Consider the following 25,127-nt stretch of genomic DNA (forward strand, 5'->3'; position numbering starts at 1 on the left):
ACTGCTGAAGGAAAGATATGAGATAATCGCTCTGAAACACGCCGGTGGCGGGGACAAACAGGCACACATTTGAGTATCAGTAGTAATAATAATAATGATGATAATAATAATAATAATAATGATGGTATTAGTAATATCAACAACATTACGGTCTCGCCAGAGCGAGCGAGGAGACGGAGAGCGGAAGGTGCTGGGGCTGCGGCCGGGGCTGTCCCGGGGGAGGCTGCGGAGCCCCGGACCCCGCAGCCCGACCCGCCCGGAGCCCCGGGGCTGCCACATCCCCGGAACGGCACCGGAGCGGGAGCACGGACCAACCCCGGGGCTGCGGGAGGCTTGCGGGGACATTACAGCGGGGACAGGCTGACCTTTTGGGGATTTAATGTTTTGGTTGGTTTTTATTTTCAGTGAGACCTCGAAATAAAACATGAGAAGATGAAGGGGTTGGACAAATTCAGCTGGAGGAGAGAGACTGAGCTGCTGTCTAAAAAGCAGCCAGCGGAGGCTAATGAGACCTTTGGGGTAGCAAAAGTGTAGTTCTTTTTTTTTTTAGTAAGACATCAGTAAACCCACAAAATTGAAAATAGTGACAGCGCAAAATGAATCATCCTCCTATAAAGGGACTAGGAAATACAAAACACGACCGGGGAGGGGATGTCTATCAGGCATAGAACATAATAAAAATATTTTTTTTAAAGGCAGCTGAGGAAGGTGGCAGGGTTCTTCCCATGTTTCAGAAGACAATATGGGCAGTGTGATGTGCTCTGACCTGCCTCCTATTGTACAAGCTCGCCATTGGCTCCAGGGAGAGAAAGATCGAGTTTTATCTGAATAAAGTCCAGCAAACTTTGCTTGACGGCAGCCCTTCCTCTCACTCCTCCCTTGAGCCTCTTGCAGTGTCAATGCAAAAACTAGTTTGGATGTCAAATGTCTAATTTAAGTCTTTATCCTCAAGATATTTTGCATATTCCTCCGTCAGAGTTGTTTATTATTATTATTATTTTCATTGTTACTACTCTAGTGCGCTTAAATTTTTTTAGCTTCTTTTTAAGGCTAAATGAAACTGTCTGTCGAGAAGATGAAATTTGAGGTCACTTGTACAGTTAATTTCCAGCGGTCGTTCACTAATAACGATGCAGGAGTTAAGGCAGAAACTTGTTGGCTGAGATTAGATTCTGCAGGAAGGAAAACCTGCGAGTGGAATCCATTACATCTGCAGCGGGGGACGACTTTCTTGTCCAGAAAAATAAATGTTGCAAAAAATAGGGAGGGACAATGATCTCCGAGGAAGAAACGGAAGGCATTGGGATGATTTGGGGTGCCCGGAGCTGAGCCCCAGCAGCTGCGGCCCCAACGCCAGAGCCCCGCTCCCACCGCCAGCCTCAGCCACCAGAAATGTGGTCTGGAAAAGGCTCTGGGGCAAGGGGAAAAAAATAATTGGAGAAGGATGGAAAATCGCACTTAAGATGACTAAACAGTTTGTGATCAAGGGAAGAGAGCGGCTGGTGAAGCCGCTTTCAAAATTAGGATTATCTTTAAACCTGGGAATTAAGAGTGGCTGAATGGGGCTTCGCCTGCGGGGCGGTAGTTTGTGGGTAGCGAAGGATAAAGTTTTAACCCTAGTACCTGACAAATAGAAATAATCACGGGAATGGTTAAAAACACACTGGGAAGTATCAAACGGAAAAACAAACAAACAAACAAAAAACCCCAAATCGCGGAACTGCCCGGAAAGCTCGAAAGGGCACGAAAGAGGGGATTGGGGCGGGGGGGGGGGGGGGGGGGCGGGGGGGGGGGGGGGGGGCGGAAAAAAGGGAGAGAAAAATGATTCTGTAATGCCTGGATATTCTGACAGGAATAAATGAAAAATGAGAAATCGGAGAAGCGATTCTGTGCAGCTTCTCCAGTCTATATAACAGGGACTTAAAAATTACATCTGGAGCAGAGCCGTCCTTGGCAAGTTTGCCTTGCTCTTTGACATCATATATATATATTTTTATATATATACGTATTAGCAACAAGTATTGAAGGATCTAAACTAATTGATTCTGAAGTTACTTGGAATTTGTCCAAAGAGCAATATAGTTTTAATTGTACATTGCTTGAAACTCCATTTCTCGAACAGTGTGGAACAAGTCATAAAAGTCATAAAGCGTATCACTGTTTTTTCCCCACACATAAATACTCGTCCGACACCCTCAGTTCTCTCCTGATACTCCTAAGAGATGCAAAAATAATTTCGAAGACATGTAACTACATTATTACAGAAACCTGAAAATTTATAATCCATTTTAACTGATTCAGAAGGCACTTCTGATTTTAAGTTTTAGTGGAAAAGAGAAAAAAAAATTAAGGCACCTTCCCAACTATTTCTACTTACTCACGAGCAAGAAAGATTTTGATATCTAATTTTAAACCTGAGCACTAATGTTCCAGTTGGGCTAATGAGGTAGAACTGGGTTACTGTGCAAAGTATTGGGGTGGAGATAAAAAGGCCTGTAAAGTTTATATACATTTCTGTTTTGCTCATCCCGCCCTTGGAAACACAGCCAGCAGCATCCTCAGCTAATCAGCCAGAACCAACCCCAGCGAGCGAACTTTTTTTTTTCAATTAACAACACTATATTTTCAGCATTAGAGGCCATGGCTATAAATATCTGACTATTTCTCTTAAAAAAAAAAAAATTACGACAGAAGACTGACTCCCCCCTCCCCCCTTTTCCTGCACACCCACACTTTTCGTGTCTAAAATTAGCAGGAAAACTATGCACTGGAGAGAAAGTGCCATGTAGCTAAAGGCAGGGAGGCTTCATTAGTTCCTGCAAAGGCTTGGGTTGGAGCTGGGGCCGGAGCGCCAGCCATCAAAGGAAGCCAACTGCATCTTTGCAGATCATTTTGGCGCTTCAGAGAGCGATTCAGGCTGGAAATCTGTAAAATCCACGCAAACCTTTCTCCTCTCGCTACTAGGCACCCTTTGACACAGTTGTATTGAAGTTGGGGCTGGAAGGTCCTTGGAGGTCTCCGAGTGTGACAGTACTTAGAATAGCGGGTAGATGGCACAATTTTCTAACATTTAGAGAGAAGAACCCACGCTGGGAGCAATAAGTCCATTTAAAAGCCCTTTATTTAAAAGGAACAAAGATAACTGACAAACAAAGTACAGAGACATCTCAATGAAATTTCTGGAGAAGAATAAAAAACTCTCTGCAAAGCAAAACACAAGTTCTCGGATTTATTTATTGTTGCTTTAAGTACAATACCGAAATTAAATTAAATTAAAATGTAGATGTATCTAACAGGCTCCTAGAACTGAGGATGTTTAAATCAGGGATCCAGGATAGTAAGATACTAGCAGCTATTTGAAAGGAAGGAAATTCAGAAAATAGGGGTAATGTTTCAGAGTGAATACAGCTCTCACATGCCCGTTGTTTAAAGGGCTCCATCACATCAGCACATGCAATTTTTTTTCTCCAAGGCGAATCGGAGAAAGATGTGGTCAAGGGTGGGGGGGAGGGGGGCGGGGGGGGATAAAACCAGGGAAGAAGGGGGAGGGGGCAGAAATCTGAGGTTAGGAGCTACTTTCTAGGAAAGGGAAATAATCTTAAAGGCGCTATATGGCTGCATTTCAGTAATTTTTTTTTTTTTTTTTTTTTTTTTACAGTGCTTGAATCCAACAATGAATGGTGCCTCTTTCTGAGTTCATTCCTTTTATTCGCGTGCAGGCTGTGGGGTAGGGTTCAAAGCAAAGGCTAAGAAAGAGGAGAGGGAAATTTCAGCAGAGGTAGGCAGCATCTCTCTGCGAGGTGGTGTGGCTCCTGAGAGCCGCTCGCAAGCATTTATGAAGCGACACGCAGATAATTCAGGGACAATTTCCCCCTCTTTTATTATTCATCTTGCACTTCGAAACTCGACGGGTTTTGATACCGAATACACGTATCGTCGATATTTTGGGGCTAAAGGGAAAAGAATACGTGAAAATAGGGAGGAGAAGAGAGAGGGTGATGCCGAGAAATTAAGCATTGATCCGGGTTTGATCGAGTCTGGGAGCTTCCACCAGCAATAAGCAAGCAAACACTCCCAAAACAGAGACAGACACACTCTCCCAGCTCCACTGATTATGTTAAAAAGGAGGGGGAAAAAAGGAGGACGGGTGAAAAAAAGGGGAAAAAAAAAAAAAAAAAGAAAAAGCGAAGGGGAAAAAAGGCAATAAGCTGTATGTTCCTTCGAATCTGTGGTGCTGTAAAGAAATCAGTTTCTGTATAAATGATTGTATTTGGGTGGGTGCTTTTCCGACTTATTTGTTGAGTAAATCTCTCTCACCGCGCTGAAGGCGAATCCCTGTTGATAAATCCATCATTACCGTTTGGATACAGGGAGACAGCAGCGCCACTAAATTTATCTTACATTTGTAGCGCTTTAATAGACATTTATTAAATGCTTTCAGAGAGAGACATGGGGCGCCTGATTACATCCTAGTTATAGACAGAACATAAAGACACACGTTAACAGCAATTTACAAGAAGGAGGGGGGAAAAAGAATAAAGAAAAGAAAACAAAAGAAAAGGCAAAGTTTGGGAGTGAAGCTGCTGGGAACCAGGCAGCGTGCGCCTCTCCGTATGGCCGCTAAATACCAGCTTTTTTCGCCTGCATTTCTGGGAATATTAATCGTGGCCTATAGATGTGTGTGCATGTCTCCATATAGAGTATGAGCCATGCACTCGGACACGCAGATGAGCGCGTATGGATCAAACAAGGCGACGCAGATTTCTGTTCCATTCCCCAACACACAAGAATACAGGAGAGCATTTACAATAGATTCATCACCCTCTTCCACACTCGCCCTCCACCCCCTTACCCCTCTTACACCCCCCACACCTCCCCCCCGCCAGCTTTTAACTCTAATTTCAATCTTCTTCAACTGGAGAATCTCCAGGGACCTGGGCAAACTTGTGTAAAATAGTTAAACCAAGCGTGTTTCAAAGAGGATTGCTGAGTTCCTCTTCCTGCCTTAATAAACCGAAAGGCCCAGTTCAAAGAAAACACGCTGGAATCAAAATTCAAAATATCTCACGACTCGCACGGATGGAACAGGCTCCGAGCGATGGATACGGCTTCATGCGTTGGTGGTCATGTAGTGACAAACATTTCACCCTCATTTTTGTGTGTGCGGAAACCCTTCCTCTGGCTTTTTTTCCCTTTTTAAAATATATAGGTGTATTTTAAACCTTGCTGGTTTTTTTTTTTTTCCAAGCCCCTTCCTTCCATCGTCTCTCAGGTACATATTTAAAGCCACCCCTCGCTTTTATGAAGTTAACCCGCTCCTGCAGAGATCTGATCAAATTCGGGTTCACGCCGCTCACTGCCCTCCGCTCCACAGCGCGCCCGCACCGCGGAGCCTCTGCCTCAGGACTAATGATTTATACACACATCCATATATTTGTTTTTTTTTTCCAGGCGTCTTGCAAGGATCGCCTCCGCGTTACCTTCCCACCACCCGAGTCACTCTAAGGGCGGCATCGCCCGGATAACACATGTAGCTCGGAGCTTCTCCTCCTCTAACACCCCGTGGGTCGCCTTTCACCGGGGACAGGGACACACACACACACACAGACACATCCGCACAAGCACAGAGTTGATCCCTGCACCTCCAGGAAAATAAATAAATAAATAGCCACCACGCGAAACCTTCCCTCCACCTCTGCCCTTTTGCGAGAGCACTCCTTCTATCTAAAAGTTTCCGAAAGAAAATAAATACAAGTGACACAGTGGTGGGGGAAAGCTCATTAGTTCGTTGTCCAAGTCTAATAAAAGAACAGAAGTGCAAATTATAGAGTTCAGCTTCAACACACGCTCTGTCAACTAAAATCAACCGAGTGCAGCCTTGATTCAAATAGCTGCGAAGTTGGTCCGCAATTCAAAACCACCTTCCCCCTCCTCCCTTCCCCTTCCCACCTCCACCCTCCGCCCTGCCGCAGGGACATTTGGTTGGAAAAATATTGTTCCAAGGAAGGTAATGATAAAGCTTAACATTAGGAAGAGGAGTGCGCAAACTCATTTCCCCATCGGTAATCCCAATAAAAGGAGCGTGGTGCTTCGCAGGGAAGGGCTGGGACGGGGGCTGCGTGTGTGTGTGGATGAGGGGGGGGGAGGAGGGACAGGACTCCTGAAATAACATCTTCTTTCCAGCAAGGTAGAAGAAGAAACGGCCCCTTTGTTTTGATAATTAGCTAAGCCCAAACTAGGAAAGCAGATGTGTTTGCTTAGCTAATCATAAGACAAGTTTCTTTCAAAGAACTTCATTGAGCGATGGCAATTCTGAAGGAAGGAGAAGGATTTCATTTTCCTCTCTCCCTTGCCTCCCACCCCGCTCTATTTTTATTATTATTTTTTTTCCCCCTATACTTCTAATATGATAGAAACGCTTCCGATTACCTATATGGGAAGAAAGCAAACCCTCTTCATCATAACACCGGGCTCGCCCCCGGAGCAGCGCAGCCACCTCGGGCTCTCCCTGCTGCACGTTACCAGCCAGATCTGTTGACATTTTACTTGGGGGGGGATGGGTAGAGAGAGGGGGGGGGGAAAAAAGAGAAGTGGGAAAAATAAAGTTTTAATGACATGTATGACATATTAAATTAGGCAGTTTTACAATTGGGTTTGAATGCGATGCTAACTGATTACAACTGTGTTATCAAAAGGGTGATAAGATTTATAACTTCGCGAGCACAAGCCTCTCCTCTTAATGACAATAGATGTTCAATAGCAGAAATCTGGTTTCTATTTCCCAAGAAGAGACGCTGTGTGTCTCCGTTGCCCCTTTATTACCGCAGGATTCAAGATCCTCTCTAAAACAGCTCGGCACTTGGAAATCCACAGGCCAGGAATACCTTTATGGTCCCTATTAAGTACTGTGTTATTTACACTTTCGCTGGTGCTTCTCACTCAATACCCGTATCACATACGAGGGGATAACACAGCCTCTCTCTCCTTGCCTTTCGCTGGCTGTTTTGGGTTTATATTTTGCATTTCTTTGCTTTACAAAAGGGGGGTGGGGGGGAAAAGGGAAGAAGGGGGAAAGGGAAAAAACCAACCCCACAGCTCTGTCCCTTACACCCTTCTCCTCCCCAGCTCCCTAAACCAACACATTAAGCAAACTTTAAAAACTGGGTTCCTATTACAAAGCAGCGCCCAGGACTAACTGCTTTAAAATTACTGCATAATTAGATTTAGTTGAATTTCACCATTAATTAGGCAGCCGCACTGCGGGGAGCCTTTGAAATCTGAGAAAATGGGAAAAATCATCTGAAGCACGTTTTTTAAACCCAACTTCAATAAATCCTGACAAGGCCTGCATTTCTCCGTGTATCTCTTTCCATTCTACAAAGCAAAGCGAAGCGAGCGCGATCCCCAGGACCCACTAAAGTTTTAATAAAAAAAAAAAAAAAAAAAAAAAAAAAAGAGAAAGAAAGAAATAAAAATAAAAACCATATCCATTCCCACATCCCGCTCGTTATCAGCGGCGGTTACCGAGCGCCTCGAAACATCCTTGCCTTTTTCTCGCTATGCCTCTTTTTTTTCCTCCCCCTTTTCTTATTCTTAATTTTTTTTTTTTTTTTTGGTCTGCATGCCCCCATCCCTTGTCCGGCCGGTCCCGGGGATGCCGCGCTCCCCGCGGGCGCGCACCCCGCTATCCCAGCCGGGGTCGGTGTGACCCCGCCGCACCGCGCCGCGCTCGCAGGGGGGAGATGCTGCCACAGGTCATTGACATGCGGATGGGATGCGGGCTCGGCCCGGGCGCTGCGCGGGCGCGGACGGGCCCGCGGGGCGCCCCCGGCTGCGCGGGGCGAGCTCCGGCCGCGGGGCCGCCATGTTGGCTCCGCGCACTTTCCCACGCGTCTCGCCCGCGCCCGCGCAGCGCTCTGCGCACCCCCCCCACCTCCATCCCCGCCGCTGCTCAGCCGAACCTCCAAACCTCCAAAAACCTCCAAAAAAAAAAAAAAAAACAACCTCCGAAAAGCCTGCCAGCGGCCCGGCGCGGCCCCGGGCAGAGCCCCGCGCGCGGCTCCGCGGGCGCGGAGGGACGGGCGCGCACGGACACACGCGCGGCTGCACACACTTGCACACGCTCATTCACACACACGCTCGCTCGCTCACACCAGGGGCTGGCACCGCCCGCCCGGCGCCTCCTCCGGCCCCAGCCCCCGCTTTTGTCTGAACTTGGGGAGCCGCCTCCGCCCGCGCCCCCTCCGCGCCCCGCGGGGCCGCCGCCCCCCGGCGGGGCCGGGGGAGGTTTGGGAGAGCCGAGCGGGGAGGGGAGAGCGGAGCGCAGGAGGAGGAGGAGGAAGGGGAAGGGGGGGTGAAGAAGACCTTTCCCGAGCTGAGGGTTGCACCGCGGGCGGCTCCGCAGCTCTCGCTGTCGTTCCGGGTCGCCCTTGGGTCTTTCCCCGCCAGTCCCGGTGGCAGGGATGGGAGGGGGGGAAGGAATAGAGCGAGCTAAGATCGGATTAAAGCAGAAAATATAATAAAAGGAAGGGTTGGCAAGGGGGAATCGCAAGGAAAAAAAAAAAAATTAGACACTTAGAGGGAAAGAGTCGCCATGTTTAACAGCTTTTTTTTTTCCCCCCTTTTCTTAAAAAAAAAAAAAAAAAAAAAAAGGATCTCCTCAATTCAACATAGAACAAGCTTCTCGATCCCAACCCTCCTCTTTTGTCCAATTCAATCTTTGGATAGATCTTTTGTTCTAACTCAGCATGAAAAGAAAAACTTTCTTTAAATGCTATAAACTTAAAACTAACTGAAGTCCCTAAACAAATCCTCCTCTGAGCATTCCAAACATATATACACGGGGCTTGTGTGTGTGTGCGTGCGTGCGTGTGTGTGTGTTTTTATTTAACCCTGGTGCATTTTCTGTTTACTATTATTCTCTGTGAACCAAAGCTCGCTGCAAGAAACTTATAAATACAGAGATAGCTTACAGGCTTTAAAACATAAAAAGCAGAGAATGTTTTGGATTTGAAAATCATAAATTATAATTTAATGCCAATAACAATTTACAACAAATGGTTGTTTACAATAAACTAACACAAAACAAACAAGTCAAGATCCTGTGTTCTTAGTAAGCATAAAAACTTCACACACACACACTCACATGGATAGCACTTGCAATAGAAAAAGCTAAATCTAGAGGTCAGCAATTCCCCTGCAATAATAGTATATTTATATATTTATATATATTTATATATTTATAGAAAAGGAGCCATGATTCAGATGTAAAACTCTGCTCAAATTCACAGTCATACGCCCCTCAGCCCCCAGTACAGATGTGTCTAACTGGAACACACTAAAGATCAGGGTTTAATCGACTTTACAGAATGATCTCTCTCCCTCCCTCTCTCTCTTTTTGTGAAACCACAACATGGTGTAGTTACGTGTGGTAAAAAGGGAGAGGGGGAAGCCTCAGACAGGAACAAAATTGCAAGCTTTCACATACAAAGCATCTGCTATAGACCAAGGGGAGGGCGGGCGGGGGGAGAGAGAAAGAAAAGAAAAAAAAAAAATAATGACACTCACACACACGAAATAAAATATCAACCCCTTGCAAAAACCACATCATCTTGCCTTCCTTCATGTTTGGGTCGGGTTATTTAGTGGGTTTTTTTTGCCTGCTCGGGATAGCACTGCGTTCCCCAGCGGTGCGTCCGGCGCTGTGCCACCCGCCCAGGCAGGTCCCAGTCCCGGTGGGAGCTGTGCCCGTGCCAGGGCTGCAGGAGAGGGCCCTGTGCCTCCACGGGGGACAGCCAGGGACGCCCACGCGTGTCTGTGTGCCAGCATACACACAGACATATAGCCCATATGTAAAAGAGAGAGATGACCTGTGGTCATGCTTTCACAGTCTAAGGGAAAAAAAAAAAAAAAAAAAAAAAAATCCACTTGAGAGTATATATACATTAAAAACCGACTCCTCAGTGCTAGAAGCTAAAGCCACTCCATTTGAAGACCTCTCAATGACAACGATAGATGGCAACTACGGAGTATTATAAAAAATCACACATACTTAAAGAAAACTCATTGCAAACAACTGACCTATATTTACAATACTGCTATTACCTTGCTTGAATGATCTTGTGCGCGTATGTCAGACATTTACAAAAGATTTTTCGCCCCATTCTGATCATAAAATAGATACTGATCTCCAGATTTCTAATACTTTTTCACAACAATACCTTTCCTACGCAGGCACTTAAGTGTGACAAAAATAAGGGCCTTTTTTTTTTTTTTTTTTTTTCCCAGAAAATCCATTTTTAATTAACAGGAGGATTAGATGAGTGGGGGTTGATGGTTTACCATTTCAGCATAGTACTTCCTAAAACCAGAGATAAACCACGAACTTAAGTCCTCCACCCCCATCCCGGAATTAAACAGGTAAATACACTACAATACATCTGCTACAAACTTACTGTGACAAGTAAACAAATCAATCGCCTATGGACTTAAATGACTGCAAACTATAGAGAAGTAATGTGGTTTCTGAAAGACATTTATGACAGCCAAACAAGTTTCAGATATCAAATAATATTTTAATTTCTGAATACTTTCAATTTTCCTTGGAATATAACACACAAAGACTCGACCAAACAGTTCAGTTATTATAACTTTTACAGTATACAGAAATGTTGCACTTAAAAAAAAAAAAACCTTCAGTTTTTTAAACACAAAACTGTAAACTCTAAGATACTGAATCAATCACGTTATCTATAAGTGCCAACAGTGTTATTTTGTCATGCTGATTTCAATGGTATTTTTTAAAAAGGGAAAATATCAACAATTATTATAATACAAAGGGCTTGCAAATATACAAACAGATAGAGGAGTTTAATAACAATTCATGATGAACTATGTGGAACCCAATTCAAATTACAAAAGTTCACTTTGCTTGTTTGCTTGTTTGTTTTTTTGTTTTTTGTTTTTTTTTTTTAAATCAAAACCGCAGTGTGTCTTGGACACAAAATCCTTCTACCTATAATAAATCCCCACAGTTCATTTTCTGTCCGAAATATCAAAAAACCTAGATTTGGGGGGAGTTATATGACACGTGTGGTTCATTCGGGTCTATATAATTATAGCTCTCTCAGCTTCAAGCTAGATTTTGGGTCACCACCTTAAGTGCGCTTCCATCATTGTGTTGTTGAGGGTTTTTTTTTTTTTTTTCTCTTTTCCTTTCTTCCTATGATACTTTCGTGGACTCAGTTTTAATTCTTTCAGAACATATATTTTAAGGATACACAGTTTATTTTTTTTTTAAAGAAGCCAAGGTTATATCAAAAATTATTATAGAACCACAGAATAAACTGGTTTGAAACCAGAAAAATACAAAAAAGAACAGCTATAGGTACATAGACACATAGGACAATTAATAATTTGGAAAAAAAAGACTTACTTTCTTCCGTTCTGCTAATTTACTCCAAATTTCCTTTAAATGCACTTTAAGCGAGATTTTTTAAAAAGTTTACCCCAAAAAAAAAGAAAAAAAAAGAAGAAAAAAGAAAAAAAGAAAAAGCCCACCATCGTTTCTTTTCTTCTTCTTTCTTTTTTTCTTTCCCTCTTTTTAATTTTTTACAAAAAAAAATTATAAGTAGCAAGTTTTTTTTTCTGAACGACACGGGAGTTTTTAATGCATTCTGTAAAAGTTCATTTGACAGTCTCTTTTTTAATTCACAGTCCATTATTTTTTTCCTGTCTTCTCTTAGCAAACTTGTAACATCCTTTTACATCCTTTCTTAGCAGAAGGAAATTTAAGAAATAACCAGAACCCAAATGTCATTTGCTTTCCTTTCACTCTCATCTCCCTTCACAATTTCGAATTTTTTTTTTTTTTTAATTTTTGTCATTTTTTTTTTCCTCTCTCTCTCTCTCTCGAATGTTTTATTGAATGGACATGTAAGGCCAGTTAAAACTGCTGCCAGACAGTAACATATCCCTGATTAGGGTTTCTATGGGGGTTTTACCTACCAAACGGACGAAAAACAATTGCTCTATGACAGAAGAGGAGACAGTGCGAAGGGAGGGGAGACGTAGTAATAGCTTCCCGAATCGTGTTGGCTGGTTGGGATACTGGCTCCTAACATACTCTTCCAAAGCACACTGTGACTTCTCCTGTAAACTTTCAACATGGGCTACATCAGAGAGACCACAGGCATCTAGAAGAAAGTGTATTAAAAAAAAAAAAAAAAAAAAAAAAAAAAAAAAAAAAAAAAAAAAAAAAAGATAAATAATATTAAAAAAAATTTTTGGTGGTTTGTGTTTTTTAAAAATTTTTAATTTTAATTTTTTTTTTTTTTAATGGTTGGGTTTAAGAGTCGATCGTGCGCCATCACCTCGCCCCCCAGAGTTTAAGTGGGTTTTACCAAAAGGGACAATCTCTCTGTGCATGTGTGTGTGTGTTTGTATTTCTCTCTCTTCTAGAGGGTCTCCTTTAGGATTGAGCACAGCTCCCAGAGTCGAGATTTCTAATGGCACGACAGACCTGAGGGGTTGGCAAGGAGCTGCTGGCCAAGCCTAATTTCATATATCTGTATTTTTTGGGGGAAAGGCCAGGGGGGCAGGGAAGGCTTGAGTCAAAAGCGGGGAAAGGGAGCCACTATTTCTCCACACCCCCCCTCCTTGGAAAATAATTGGGGAGAGCCTAACCCTGCAATGAGAAGGAATACTACTCATAGTGATAGAAATCATAATAATAATAATAAAAAACTGGCCCAGCCAAAGATAATGGCGCCCCGGATCCAGCAACAGATTCTCCCCCAAAGAAGACAACGCGTTTTTCTTCAGTCTTTGAAACTGATTTAAGTGGCCCTTTAAAACTGATCTTGTCAGTTTAGCCTATTCAGAGGCAGCCATGCAAACTGTGATCTCTCTGTTCATTTGAGCTGTTTCTTTTCCCCCCTCTTTTCTTTTCTCTTTCTTTCTTCCCCCCCCTCCACTCCCCCCTCTTTTTTTTTTTCCTCTTCTTCTTCTTTTTAAACCTAAAGGCCCTTACAAGAAGAAAACTCCCTGATAGGGTCTGGACATTTTTTCTCTTTTTTTTTTTTTTTTTTTTTTTTTTTTTTTTTTCCTGATACGCTAAAATACAATAAGTTCCCTTTAAATCAGAGACGTCTGTGCTGAAAGAGCACAGGTTGTGACCTGACCTCCCTGTGGCTTTCCTAGGCACAGGGCTAACACATGCATATTCTGCGAGTCATTAGAACCCAGATTTTTCCCCCCTCCCTCTTAAAAGAGGCTGCAGCAAACATTATATGCATCTATGTGTGTCTGCTTTACATCAGGAAGGGTTATTGGGGTGCTGCAGAAGCTGCAAGCATCACCCTGTATTTTTTTGCATGTGGCTGTCTTCCCTAGAATCAGATAACAAGAAACGTTTATCTAGTTGGGAGGCAATTTACACGCCAGGCCTCCCATTTTGAAAATAGTCATAAATTAAACAGTTACGACAGGATCGGACGATTGTTTTCTCAGAAGGCTCAAAAAAAAAAAAAAAAAAAAAAAGTGATTTGGGAGAAAAGGCAGGATTGGAAATAAACTCCTTGGTGTGGGTGTGAGCTGGGCAGGGGCTGGGGAGGGATGGGAGCGTGTGTGGGATCCTCGCTGAGCGGCTGAGCGAGGGAGAGGAAAATGCATCCTAGAAAAACGATAGAAAAATAAAATAAGCACCCCATGGACACCCCTTCCCACTCGGGATCCCTGTCTCCCTGTGGCTAGAAGTGCCCTGCTCATTGATCACCTCAGGATTTAGCACGAGTAATTTGAGGGAGGGGTGGAGGGGAAAAAAAAAAAAAAAAAGTTTTTTATGTGTAAAGCAATAATATATAAAAGGAAGTTTAGGTCACGACCCAGAACCTGGACAAAGTCCAGAAAATGACTTCGTTCCCCAGACCCCCTTTAACACAACAAGGAATGGATTGTGAGCCCTTCTTTTCCCACATAAACTACATTTTTTTCCTGTTTCCTGATATCAGGCTTTAAAAAACTCTGATGAGTAATTATTTTGCAGGTCCTGCTTCCATTCATATGTTTATCGCGTGGCCACTTTCCCAAGCGTCCAAATGAGTTACAGGCGAAATATATGTATTTTTAAATTTAATCCCCAAACTTCCAGGGCTCCAGCACACTGGGTTGCTGGTGCAGCCTCAAAGTTAGTGATCTGAGATAACGTATTGCACAAATTAGCGAGCAGATTTTTTTTCCCCTCAGAAGAAAAAAAAAAAAAAATTTAGCCTCCAGAGTTAATATCAGGATTATTACTCACCCAGGTTAAACTCTAGTGCAAGCTAATTAGATTTCACAACGCACTCAATTATTGCTTTATAACTCATGCACTATTTCTAGGCAGCAAAAGTTGACACATATTTCCCCCCCCCCTCCCCCCCTCTTTGATTATCTAAGAAACACCTCGAGGTCTTTTCCTCGGGAGAGTCATGGTTGTGCCACCCCGGAATTACACTGCGGAGCGGCAGCTTCAGCCTCCTCTTACTTTTCGATACTATCCCTGTCTACTTATGGTAATGATCTTTTCGCACCCGCTACTCGCTTTGGACTATGCAGTTCCTGCTGGGTACAAATGCAAACTTTTCCCCTTAGCTTAAATGACACAGAACTGCTCACTGCCACATTCTGTTTAAATCAGAGACAGCTCTTTGCAAAGTTGATTTATTTTATTTTATGGGATGGCAGGGAACATATTTTAAACTCAGATTTGTGCATTTAACTTTTTTTTTTTTTTTTTTTAATTCAATTCTTAATCCTGCAGGGCTTTTTTCCCTTCCTGGCTGCCCATAAAATGATCCTCTTTTTAAAGTGATTTCACTGATAGGACGACTTGTATTTAACAACATCAAACAGATTTTGCTGCTGTTCGGATGCGTGTCATTAAATGCAACAACCCAGAGCTATACTGTTAAGTAAAATATTATTTTCAATGGGAAGAGCGCAGTCTCTCGTGGCGAATGGGTGCCTCTTCCCGGGCCCCTTCTTTCCCATTCCCCAGCATTATTCTGCTAGGGTTGGGGTGTATTTTGGCTGTTTTGGTTTTTTTTCCCCCCTTTAAAATAAAATAGTGTGTGCGTGTATTTTATTATTTTTTTTTTTTTTTTCTGATTTGCTCTCCCTGGAAGATGGGATGCTCGGATCCGAGGCCCTGAAGGGGAGAGCACAGGGCACCGCTTCCTAAAAGGAAAAGAGACCGCGCTGGTTCTCGGGGGGCAGGGAGCGGGGATGGGGTGCAGGCAATAACACTTTGCAAGAGCAAACAGTTCTCAAGGGGGGCCCGGGGAAGGAGAAAAAAAAAAAAAAAAAAAAGGAGCAAAGAAATGCCGCCTACCTGAGGTGAAGAGGACTATGGCCTTTAAACAGCTATATTCTGCAGAGTCGACATGCAATGCTTTCAGTTTTTCTACTTGCTCTTGGAAGATTCGTATGTGGTCCATAAAGGCGACCACTCGGTCAGCAGACATTGGCGAAGCGTGCAGGCCAGCAGCTGCCAGGAGCGGAGCTACGTGGAGGGGCATGGAGCACTGGGCAGCGTTGAGGACAAATAACTCGCTCCAGGTCAGCCTCAGGAGGGCCACCTGGTCTGTGATCTGGAGGTCTGGGAAGAAGGGGATATTCCTGGCCCACTCCACCGCGCTGAAGAGCATCCTAGCTGCCAGTTCACAAATGTTCTCGATGCCCATGATGTTGTTGGGTTGCATGCACTGACTGCCAAAGCGGGAGGTGGGGTAGGGCTCTGCTCTCAGAAGAAGGGAGATATATCCGGATAGGTAGGAATGGCAGTTGAGAGGGTCCCCATTTGTCAAGGCGAACTGACCATGAGTTGGCTGTGTGGGTGGCATTCTGCCCCTCTGGACCGCTGCAGTAAATAAAGAAGAAACTACAGCTATTAATATCTGAATTGCGACCATCGGTTCAAATACAGCCTGCTTTGTGTGCTTGTGCGTGCCTGTGTGACCCCGGACCCGGCCGGCTTCGGGGCAAACATGCATTTTCCCAGCCAGAGTTCGGCCCCAGCCCCGCTCTAAGGCTCCGCAGTTCTCGGGTCAAGTCAAAGCAACAATAAAAGCTGAGGGACGCTGCAGGCTCGGCCAGGGCTGCTGCGGGAGCCCGGCTCCTCACTTCCCAAAACACACCACAGTACACTTACCCCCCCTCCCCTCCACCGCCACCCCCTCCTTCAAGAGATGCAGGATATGTCTTTGTGTATTTTCTCCATTACACCTAAAACAGCTCATTGATCTGAGGCTGGGGGAGCGGGATGGGGAGGGAGGAGGGGAGAAGGAAGAAACACTTCAGTTCGAAATCCCCGGCTCTGGTCCCACACGCGTTTCTCGCCCACTGAATACATTGTTGCTGCTGGTATTATATATCACCCCCTCTCGTAAAAAATACCAAAGGAGGCAAAATCACCCCACAACATCCCCGGCAGGTCCCCTGGTGAGGCTGAGGGCATTATCCAAAGGCACCTTCCCCCGCTGCCCATGGAAAGTGGGCCTTTCATTTTGTTAATAAATTTACACGGTGACAGCGAGAGAAAAAGGAGAGAGAAAAAGGGCTCAGAGGCAGCGAGACGACAAGAAGGGAGAACGCCTAAAAATGTGCTTGATTTATATTTGTTATCGCCTGTATTCCAAGGTTAGTTACTCTTGCAGAAACACAAAGAGAGGAGCCCGGCGAGTCCCAAGCCCCCTCACCCTTAACCTACATAGCAGCGTCCAGACACAGAGCACGCACTGGAAAACTGCAGGCTCACATTTCCCGTCTAATTTTATATCACAAAGACTGCACTTGCAGAGATCCGAGCACCCCACACTTACTTCTGGACTGCTCTTTACACCCCCCACCCCATCCCTTCTACCCCCTCCTGCCTCTCCCGGAGGAACAAGAAAATAAGAGGAAGAAGAGAAAAGTGAGGTAATAACACCCAGAAAAGGCAGCCACACGGCAGTGTGTATATACACACACACTCGTGGACATGTGTGTGTGTGTACATATATTTTTAAAGAAGGAAAAATCCGGCTGGGAATCCACAGTGGAGTGCTGTAGAGCCTCGGTAGGGTGAGTCCCATTGTAATAGTAATTTGAACCGCCTGTGTAAAATTGCAGTCTAAGGCAGGGTGCTGGAGGTTATATATATACACACATATATATATATGCGTGCATGTGTGTGTGTGCATCTCGGGAGGCTCCGTGTGTGTGTGTACACACACGCACAGACACACACACACAGGGCTGCTCGGGGGACAGGGGCTAAGGCTGAGCATGCAGGAGGAAACACGAAGGAAAAGTAACCACACGTCAGAATCATCATCTCGCTCCTAAGCAGCGTGAAACTAAAAATCCACTTTCAATAAACCTCCATCAGTAAAATCAAAACAAACACAAATCAATTACGAGTGCAGGAGAAAGCATGCGAGAGCCCCTGCCTCCCTGCCCACCCTTCCCAACACCGCTTTCTTTCATTACGAGAAAGTTTCTGGCTGGTTTATTCGAGGGGGGTGGGTGGGGGGAAGGAAAGGTTCTGGTTGGGTTTGGGGTTTGGAGAGGAAGGTTAAAAATGCTAAGAGTAATTATATATATTATTTAAAAATAATAAAAAAAGGAAAACCAAACAAACCCCAAAACGCAGCGAGTGAAAAAAAAATTGCAAAACAAATGAAATCCCAATACCTTCCCGTCTCATGCCAACTTTGAGGCATTTTTTGAGGCGGCAGTACTGACACTGATTGCGGTGGTGCTGGTCAATGGGACAGTTCCTGTTGGCACGACAAGTGTAGCTGAGATTCCTCCTTACACTCCGCTTGAAGAAACTCTTGCAACCCTCGCAGGTAAACTGGCCATAATGTTTGCCACTAGACTTGTCCCCACAAACCACACATTCAATGTGCTGCTGCTGCTGCTGCTTGTCTCCTTGGTTCTGCTGGCTCGGCGGGTTGGTCTGGGCTGGCGTACTGGGAGGGCCCCCGGGCCCCGGGGTCTGTGGGGTGTGCGGGGCCCCGGCCGGGGGTCCCTGCACCGGCGGGGCTTGCGAAGGCTGCGTTCCCTGAGCTCCGGGCACATCGTCCTGGGGGTCTCGCCACGCACCGACTACCATTGCCATATCTATTGGACACCGTTGCCAAACTTCCTGTTCCCCCTTTATTTTCAAAGTTTGTTTGCTTTGCTTTTCAGATCAGCTTTGCAGCAGTCTTTTTATTTTTGTCCTCCCCTCTCTCTCTCTCTTTTTCCCTCTCTCTCTTTTGTTGTTTTGCCTTTTTTTTTTTTTTTTTTTTTTTTTTTTTTTTTCAGGAGGGTCGGGGTGGGGGGGATCTCCCGGTACCGGCGAAGGTGCAGAAGCACGGGGCGATGGAGGTGTGTGTGCGGGGGGGCGAGGTGCGAGTCGATTGTCTGGGCTCCAGGAGAGCAAAGTAAAGGGGTGGTGGGGGTGGGGGAGAGAGGGGGAGAGAGAGAGAGAGAGAGAGGAGAAAAAAAAAAAAAAATCTCTTCAAAGATCTCCCTCTCTCTCTCTTAGAGCTGATCTGCAGCAGAGTAGTTGAAGGAGGAGAGGCGGGTGTCTGGGGGCCAGGTCCAGGGAAGCTCGCAGTCAGCCATTCAGGAAAGCCATCAAAATAAGAATGAATAAAAGGTTAAAGATTACACACACAGCGGAAAAAAACACGCACAGCGGAGGAGACTCTTCTCGGCGCGGAGAGCGGTCGGTCTCGCCGTAGTTTTTGGAAGTCCAGCTTGCAGCAGCAACATCAACTGCGATCGCTTTGTTTTTGTGGGCTTTTTTTTTCCTCCTCCTCCTCTTTCCTCCTCTCTCTCTGCTCTGTCTCTCCTCCCTCCTTCGCTCGCTTTAATTCTTCCTCTCCGCCGCTCCGCCCGGCCGCTGCGCTCTTGCTCTCTCTCGCTCCCTCTTTTGGGCTCGGGGGTGTGGGGGGGCTGTTGGCTTTTTTTTTTTCTCCTCCTCTCTCTCTCGCTCTTTTTTTTTTTTTTTTTTTTTTTTTTGTTTTATAAAAAAATTCTTATTATCGTTACGGATTACGATTATTATGAATTATTATTATGATTGTTTATTTGTTCCTCCTCCTCTCCGGCGCCGCCGCTCTGCTCCGCTCTGCCCCGTTCCGCCGGTTCGCCGCTCCCGCCGCGCCGCGTCCCCGCCGCCGCTCCCGCTCCCGCCGCCGCTCGGGTGCTGCTGCCGCCGCTCCCGCCGCCGCCGCTCCCGCCGCCGCTGCCGCCGCCGCCGCGCTGCCTTATGCTGCTTCTGCCGCCTCGCAAGTGGGCTCTCGCCTCCGCGCCGCCGGTGCTCACGGCGCGGGCAGGGGGAGGGGGGCCGCGGGGCGGGGGGGAGGGAAGGAGTCAACTCGCCAGCGCAGCAGCGCCCAGCCAGCCAGGATGATAAAAGAGGGGAGCGGGAGGAGGAGGAGGAGGAGGAGGAGGAGGAGAGGAGGAGGAGGAGGAGGAGGAGGAGGAGGAGGAGGAGGAGGGAGAAAGAGAGAGAGAGAGGGAAGGATCATAACCCAGCGCGCAGCATCGCTCCTCAGCCGGGGAGGGAGGGAGGAGGGGAAAAAAATCACCACGGGGAGAGCGCGCCAGCGCTTCCCCCCCACCCCCCCGCCCCAAAATAAAAAGAAGCAGGGGCTCCCCCCGCTCCCCTCCCCTCGCGGCGGCGGGGAGGGGCGGCGCGGGGCGGGGCGGGCGGGCGGTGCGGGCGGCGTGTGGGCCGAGGAGCGGCGAGCGCGCTCCCCGCCGGCCGCTCGCCCCGCTGGCGGGAGAGTGAACTTTGACACGGCTGCTGCAACTCAGCGCGCGTCGCCATGGCGACCGCGCGCCTTATAAGGCAACCGGGCCGGCGCCTGAGTGGCCAGGAGCGCGCGCCCCGCCCCCCGGCCCTCATTGGCCCGCGCCGCCCTTGCGCTGCCCGCCATGGCGGCCGCCGCCGCCCGCGCGGTCCCAGCGCCGCCCGCCGCCCCGCGCCCGCCGCCCCGCGCCCTCCGCCCGCCGGGGCCAGGGGTTAGGGCGAGCCCGGCGTGCGGAGCGCGGCAGCGCCGCCGCCGCCGCCTCACCTGGGGCGGCCCTCCGGGGCACGGCCCCGGGGGTCGGAGGGGGCGGCGGGTGCGAAGCGGAAGGCAGGCGCTGAACCGAGGCGAAACTCCGTGGAATAAAGTAAAGCCGAGCCCCGGCGCTGCCGCTGCCGCCGCGGGGAAGGGGCGGCCGCGCGTTCCCCCGAAAGCGGTCGGGGAAGCGCAGGGCCCTCCGAGGGTCTCACGGCGGAGCTCCCCGGCCCCGCTCCGGGCACCTGCGCTCGCCCCGTGTCCCGCCGCCCGCCCGAGCCGAGCCGAGCCGAGCCGCGCCCGGCCAGGCTGCGCCGAGCTGAGCGTGCCCGCGCCCGGCGCTCCGGGAGCCCAGCCCGGCCCCGGCGCGGCGCGGGGGCTCCGCCGCTCCGCCCGAGCGCTCCTCGTTCCCGCTCGCCCCGGCGCGACGGCACCGCGGCTCCGCTCCAGACAGCAGCGAAGCCCGGCACGCCGCTCCGCAGAGCGTGACAGCCCTGCCTTTCGCACGGCATCGCCGCGCCGTGCCTCGGCTCAACCCCTTTAACTTTATTTCGGGGTTTTGCGGGCTCGGGAGTTTCATGACCACACGTACCCCGACACTGTAACACGAGCTCCGTGCTGTACCGCGAGCAGGTAACACAGCCAAACGCGGGGCCGTGTTTATTTCCCGCTGAATGGAGCTACCCGCCAGCGGAGCGGGGACTCGAGTCCGTCTCCCGGTGAAAATGGCCAAAAGATACTCGAACAAGCGAAGGGACGGAGAGATAAAATAGAAAACATGTTAACATAGACAGATAAATGCCCGGCCGGACCGTTGCTCCTCTGCGAACACACGCGACTATGAGCGCTCACATCCCAGCCGGTGACCAAGCACGGCCGCGGGGACACAGACCTGGGCACAGGTCTGTCAGGCAGTAATTGCCCCTCACCTCCTCACACACACTTTTTCATGTTGCCGCATGCCCACACACTTCTGCCGCAGAAAGAATACATGTGGCTAAAGCCGCAGGTGCGGAGATGATTGGAAAGTTGTAAAAAGCACCTCGACTTGAGAGTGTCCTGCCTGGAAACCTGGTGTGTTCAAACCCCACAGGCGAAGATGTTTTTGCGACTCAATTTCAAAGACAAGGCTGCAGCGATCCCATTGATCCTCACGGAGCAAAAAATAACCTTTACCCGTAACAGTGACCAGCAGGGACTGGGAAGATAGAAAGTGGGAAAGCAACCTTTCCTGGTTAAAATGTGGGGAACTGCCTTATGATTTCCAAACAACCCAGAGCTGAGGAGGTCACTTTTCGGGGAGGGTAGGGGAAAGTGGGGGTTCAAAATACAGAATAGTCACAGATTGTTGCTGATGTTGAATTTCCTGAGGAAAAAAAATAAAAGGCAAAACCCAAACCACAACCCAACACCAACCTTTCCTGTCTCGAATCTGACAAAGTAAACAGGATTAATTCACCATATGAAAAAACATAAACGCAGTCCCAACAAACGCAGAAATAAGAAGAGAAAGCGGTTTAAACAGGACGCACAATATTAATAGTTTGAACGTATGATCGTAAAAATGAAAAACCATTGATACACGTTTAAAAGCCGCCGTATACGCTGATTGCTCAAGCATTAATGAAGAATGCCCCAGATTAACTATTTGCTCTTCGAGGGATGCAGCGATATAACTATCTATTAGCACTATTAGATGCTTTGCTATTTATTTGAAAACACCCCTGCGAGTGGGTTGAGACAGAAGAGATGAATGTAAAAATGAACTGCAGCTAATTTCGCTAAATAATCCTCGAAACCTGAGCGCCTCACAAGGAAGGGGGAGATTCTCCACTGTCCTTCTCCGAGTCTAATGACAATAGAAATGCTCTGGTTTAAAAGTGAGACCGTGTTGGTTTTCCAAATAAACAAACGCATCCCTCCTGCCATTTTACTGCAGATGTAAATTTATTTTAATGAGAGGGAGTGGAAGGATTTATTTTGCTAAAATAGAGTTGGGGATAGAGCCGGTGTAAATCTTTAGGTTTCAAAAAGAGAAGAGGAAGGAGGGGGAAGCTGCTTTCCTGGCAGAAAGCTGCCTAACAGTCTTCTAATTCTTTCTAGATTAAATCGCAATATGAATACAGCATCGAACAAATACCGAGTTTCGCTCTGAACTCAGTGGAAAGCAGTTACGTCTAACAGAATTCAATGAATTCCTCTTCTCCCTCAATGTAGTATGTGTGTGTTTTTCTCTTCCACCACACTGAAGTTCCATGAATAGGGAAAGTGGCTCCTATTGTGTGCCTCTGAACTTCCAAGTCAATGCAATTTTTAACCACTGGCTTGTGGTACTTTGAAAATCACCAGGGGCTGTCAGAGTTGGGTCCTCTGAAAAATTTACAGTGCTAAATCAGAGCATATGCTGTGAGAGAGGAAAAAAAATTGCTTAAGATTGGAGCAAGTACAGTATCTGGCTGCCCCCTAGTGTAAGTCTCTTATCTGCCTAAAATTCAACTTTAAAAGAAAAGGATCTCTTAAAGGGAAACGACTTTTGGCTCACGTATGCATACGAGAATGAAACTTCTGTACATTTTAATCTGATTAATTCCTAAGGATTTAAAATTAATTGGCTTGAGCACTTCTAGACCGGACTATAAGATTTCTGCATCAGGATTTCTGCGAGAGCTGTGCCGAATAGGTATTTTTAAGGGATAGTGGTAAGGGATGGGGGGGGGGGGAGATCCTGTTTTGTGATTTTTTTTTTTTTAACGAGGATCCGTGCCTCGCTTGCTGTTGTCAGAGCAAAACACTTCTGCAGCTTAAAGTCAGATCTACGTCTTTTCCAATAATATTAAAAAAAAAAAAAAAAAAAAAAAAAGAAAGGATAAATAAATGCCTAAAGCCTCAGCCGAACTGCCAACCACACCTTCGGATGGTGAGTATATTCCAGCTTCTTTCCATTGTACTTGCTTAGCCAGGGAAGGGACCGGAGGGGGAGAGGGGATCTCGGCGCTCTACCTTCACCACCGACCTTTTTTTTTTTTTTTTTTCCCTCCTTCCCCCCCAAATAAACGCTGCCAGCTGCACACGGCGACGCGATCCCGGGCAGTTTAATACCTATCACTTAAGTTAAGAGCGGCGTGCTGCCCTCCCACCCTCCGGAGCAGGTCTGTCCGCGCTGCCCCCCGAGCAGCCCCGGCGCCGGGCAGGGGCGGCAGCGCCCGGGCGCTGCTCCTGGGGAAATGGCTTGGAGGCGCTTTGCCTCGGACCTGCGAGCCGGGTCCGCTCCTTGGGTTTGTTCGCTTGTTTGTTTGTTTGCTGCTTTGCTTTATTTAGCTAAAGGACGTGCTAACTGATGGTGCTGCAATTACACATACTTGGGTCTGCCCCCCTCCCCTCTTCCCCTCCTTAGAGCAACCCACGTAACCTTAGAAACGATCGTTTAAGACGCACGTTAGCTAACATTTGCTTTTTTGGATTTTTTGTTTTCCTTAAAAGAGAAACACAAGAATCACAACACATTGCCCGAAAAAAGTGTCAAAGAAGAAGAAAAAAAACTATAAGTAAACATACCAAAACCATATTTGCCTTGTTCAAGGTCCCAAATCGCTTGCATCTTCCTTTTTCTACCTCTCCTTTAGTTTGGCAGGTGAAACAAACAAATGAAAAAAAAATTCAGACCGCTGTTTGCCCCCCAGAAAGATGTGCGTTGGGTAATTAAAGAGAAGTCTCCTTCTTGGTGTTTATCTAAGCGATTGTGCAAACTGATTTAAAAAAAAAAAAAAAAAAAAAAAAAGAGAGAGAGAGAGAAAAAAAAAAGTAAAGTTACAGCCTTCAGGGGGGGGAAAAAAAGGAAGCAAGGTGAAGGGAATAGATTTCCCACAACCTAAAGGGAAGTGCTTTCGATGTATTATTAGCGATCAGCCTTGGGAGAGAGAGGAAAAAAAAAAACACCCTGAGCACACTCTAACTTTACACAGACAAGATTTCAGGGGGGCTTTGTACACAGCTGCTTAGGAATGTGCGCCTTGCCTTTAAGAAAAAATCCCCAAGCCCAAGGTAGGAGATGTCTTTGAGTGATCCTTGTCTCATTTCATTCCTTAGAAGGAAGAGCGTCTCGCTACACCTTGTTTGGAGCTGGAAAGGCGAGACTTTAAAAAAAAAAAAAAAAAAAAAAAGAAAAGGGAAAAATGGGGGAAAAATATTCACAACCCACCCTTCCAACTGGGGAGAAAAAAAAAAATAAGAGAGGGAAATCTCCTAAGTTAATGACTGTGGGGGTAGGATGGATGCGACGGATTTCAGCCCCCCCTCCCCCCCTTTCCCACCTCCCCCCTCCCCGGCAGGAAAAAAAAAAAAAAAAAAAAACAAACCGAAAAGGGAAAAAAAAGCCAACCGCAAACAACTACAGGCTGGACTATCAACACATGCACCGAAGGGGAAAAAATATATAGTGTCCTGTGTAGGGTCGGCAGGGAACGCAAGCACACGCTAAAGCAAGTTGGGAAAGAATCCGAGCTAATCAGCAATCTCTTTCTCTCTCTCTCCTTCTCTCCCTCTCCCCCTCTCTCTCTCTCTCACTGCCCCTGAGATCCCAGCTCGAAAGAGGTACTCCACATTTTTTCATTACCAAAAATCCGTTGCAATAATCATTTGTTGCTAATTGAAACCCTTGGAGACATTTTTCCCCACCCCCTTCACAAACATGGCAACTTTTAGTCATGGGAAGCACGTTTAGTTTTTATTTTATTAAAAAAAAATACGGTTAGGAAAAGGCTGAATCTTTCACCCACGAGAAATATCAGCGAGTCAGCCCCCTTCCCCGGGATGGGAGGGGGGGAGTGGGGGGAACGGGACCCCGGTACAGTGAGGGCTTGGGAAAATTTGGAATACATTATACCGCCTTTGGCAGGAGAATACCCTCCAACTAATGGATTCCTGCTCCTTTTTGTGTGTGTGTGTGTATCAGTGTGGGGGGTTTCTGGAAAGAGGGGTGGTGGTCGTGGTGGTGGGGAGCCGAGCTTTTATTTTAAGAAACTGTTAGGGTAGGGAGTGTGTCATACT

General features: G+C 46.9%; 1 protein-coding gene and 2 long non-coding RNA genes across 18 annotated transcripts in view; 2 read left to right on the plus strand and 1 right to left on the minus strand.

Annotated features, from left to right (window-relative positions):
* Positions 1–405: 405 nt before the first annotated feature.
* On the plus strand, positions 406–7,074 carry LOC306808048. The gene is made up of 2 exons (XR_013775889.1): positions 406–519; positions 5,452–7,074. It is a non-coding gene; the product is annotated as an uncharacterized lncRNA (long non-coding RNA).
* Positions 7,075–10,553: 3,479 nt separating this feature from the next.
* On the minus strand, positions 10,554–23,829 carry NR2F2 (nuclear receptor subfamily 2 group F member 2). 4 transcript variants are annotated; one of them, XM_079317833.1, is made up of 3 exons: positions 23,637–23,829; positions 15,371–15,898; positions 10,554–12,194 (listed from the first exon to the last, which is right to left on the minus strand). In XM_079317833.1, exons 1-3 carry the CDS (start codon positions 23,677–23,679, stop codon positions 11,920–11,922), a joined length of 846 nt encoding a protein of 281 aa, XP_079173959.1. In that variant the 5' UTR covers positions 23,680–23,829; the 3' UTR covers positions 10,554–11,919. The 4 variants fall into 4 exon arrangements, with proteins under 4 accessions (XP_079173959.1, XP_079173956.1, XP_079173958.1 ...); XM_079317830.1 differs by lacking the exon at positions 23,637–23,829 and adding an exon at positions 17,713–19,382 and having other exon boundaries at positions 15,371–15,919; XM_079317832.1 differs by lacking the exon at positions 23,637–23,829 and adding an exon at positions 18,705–19,374.
* LOC306807858 overlaps positions 20,443–25,127 on the plus strand; it is a 36,788-nt gene continuing 32,103 nt past the window's right edge. For all 13 annotated transcript variants that reach the window (XR_013775830.1, XR_013775831.1, XR_013775832.1 and 10 more), the window contains exons 1-2: positions 20,443–22,761; positions 22,837–22,998. This is a non-coding gene — a long non-coding RNA (uncharacterized lncRNA). The remainder of the gene's footprint in view (positions 22,762–22,836; positions 22,999–25,127) is intronic.

This window comes from Erithacus rubecula, assembly GCF_903797595.1.
Source record: "Erithacus rubecula genome assembly, chromosome: 14".
Taxonomy (NCBI): domain Eukaryota; kingdom Metazoa; phylum Chordata; class Aves; order Passeriformes; family Muscicapidae; genus Erithacus; species Erithacus rubecula.

Coding starts and splice junctions, on each gene's coding strand:
- NR2F2 (XM_079317830.1), bottom strand. CDS start 18,142: ATGGCAATGGTAGTCGGTGCGTGGCGAGACCCCCAGGACGATGTGCCC. Junction 15,920..17,712: donor AGTTGGCATGAGACGGGAAG/GTATTGGGATTT, acceptor TAATAGCTGTAG/TTTCTTCTTTATTTACTGCA. Junction 12,195..15,370: donor CATAGTCCTCTTCACCTCAG/GTAGGCGGCATT, acceptor ACTTTCTTCTAG/ATGCCTGTGGTCTCTCTGAT.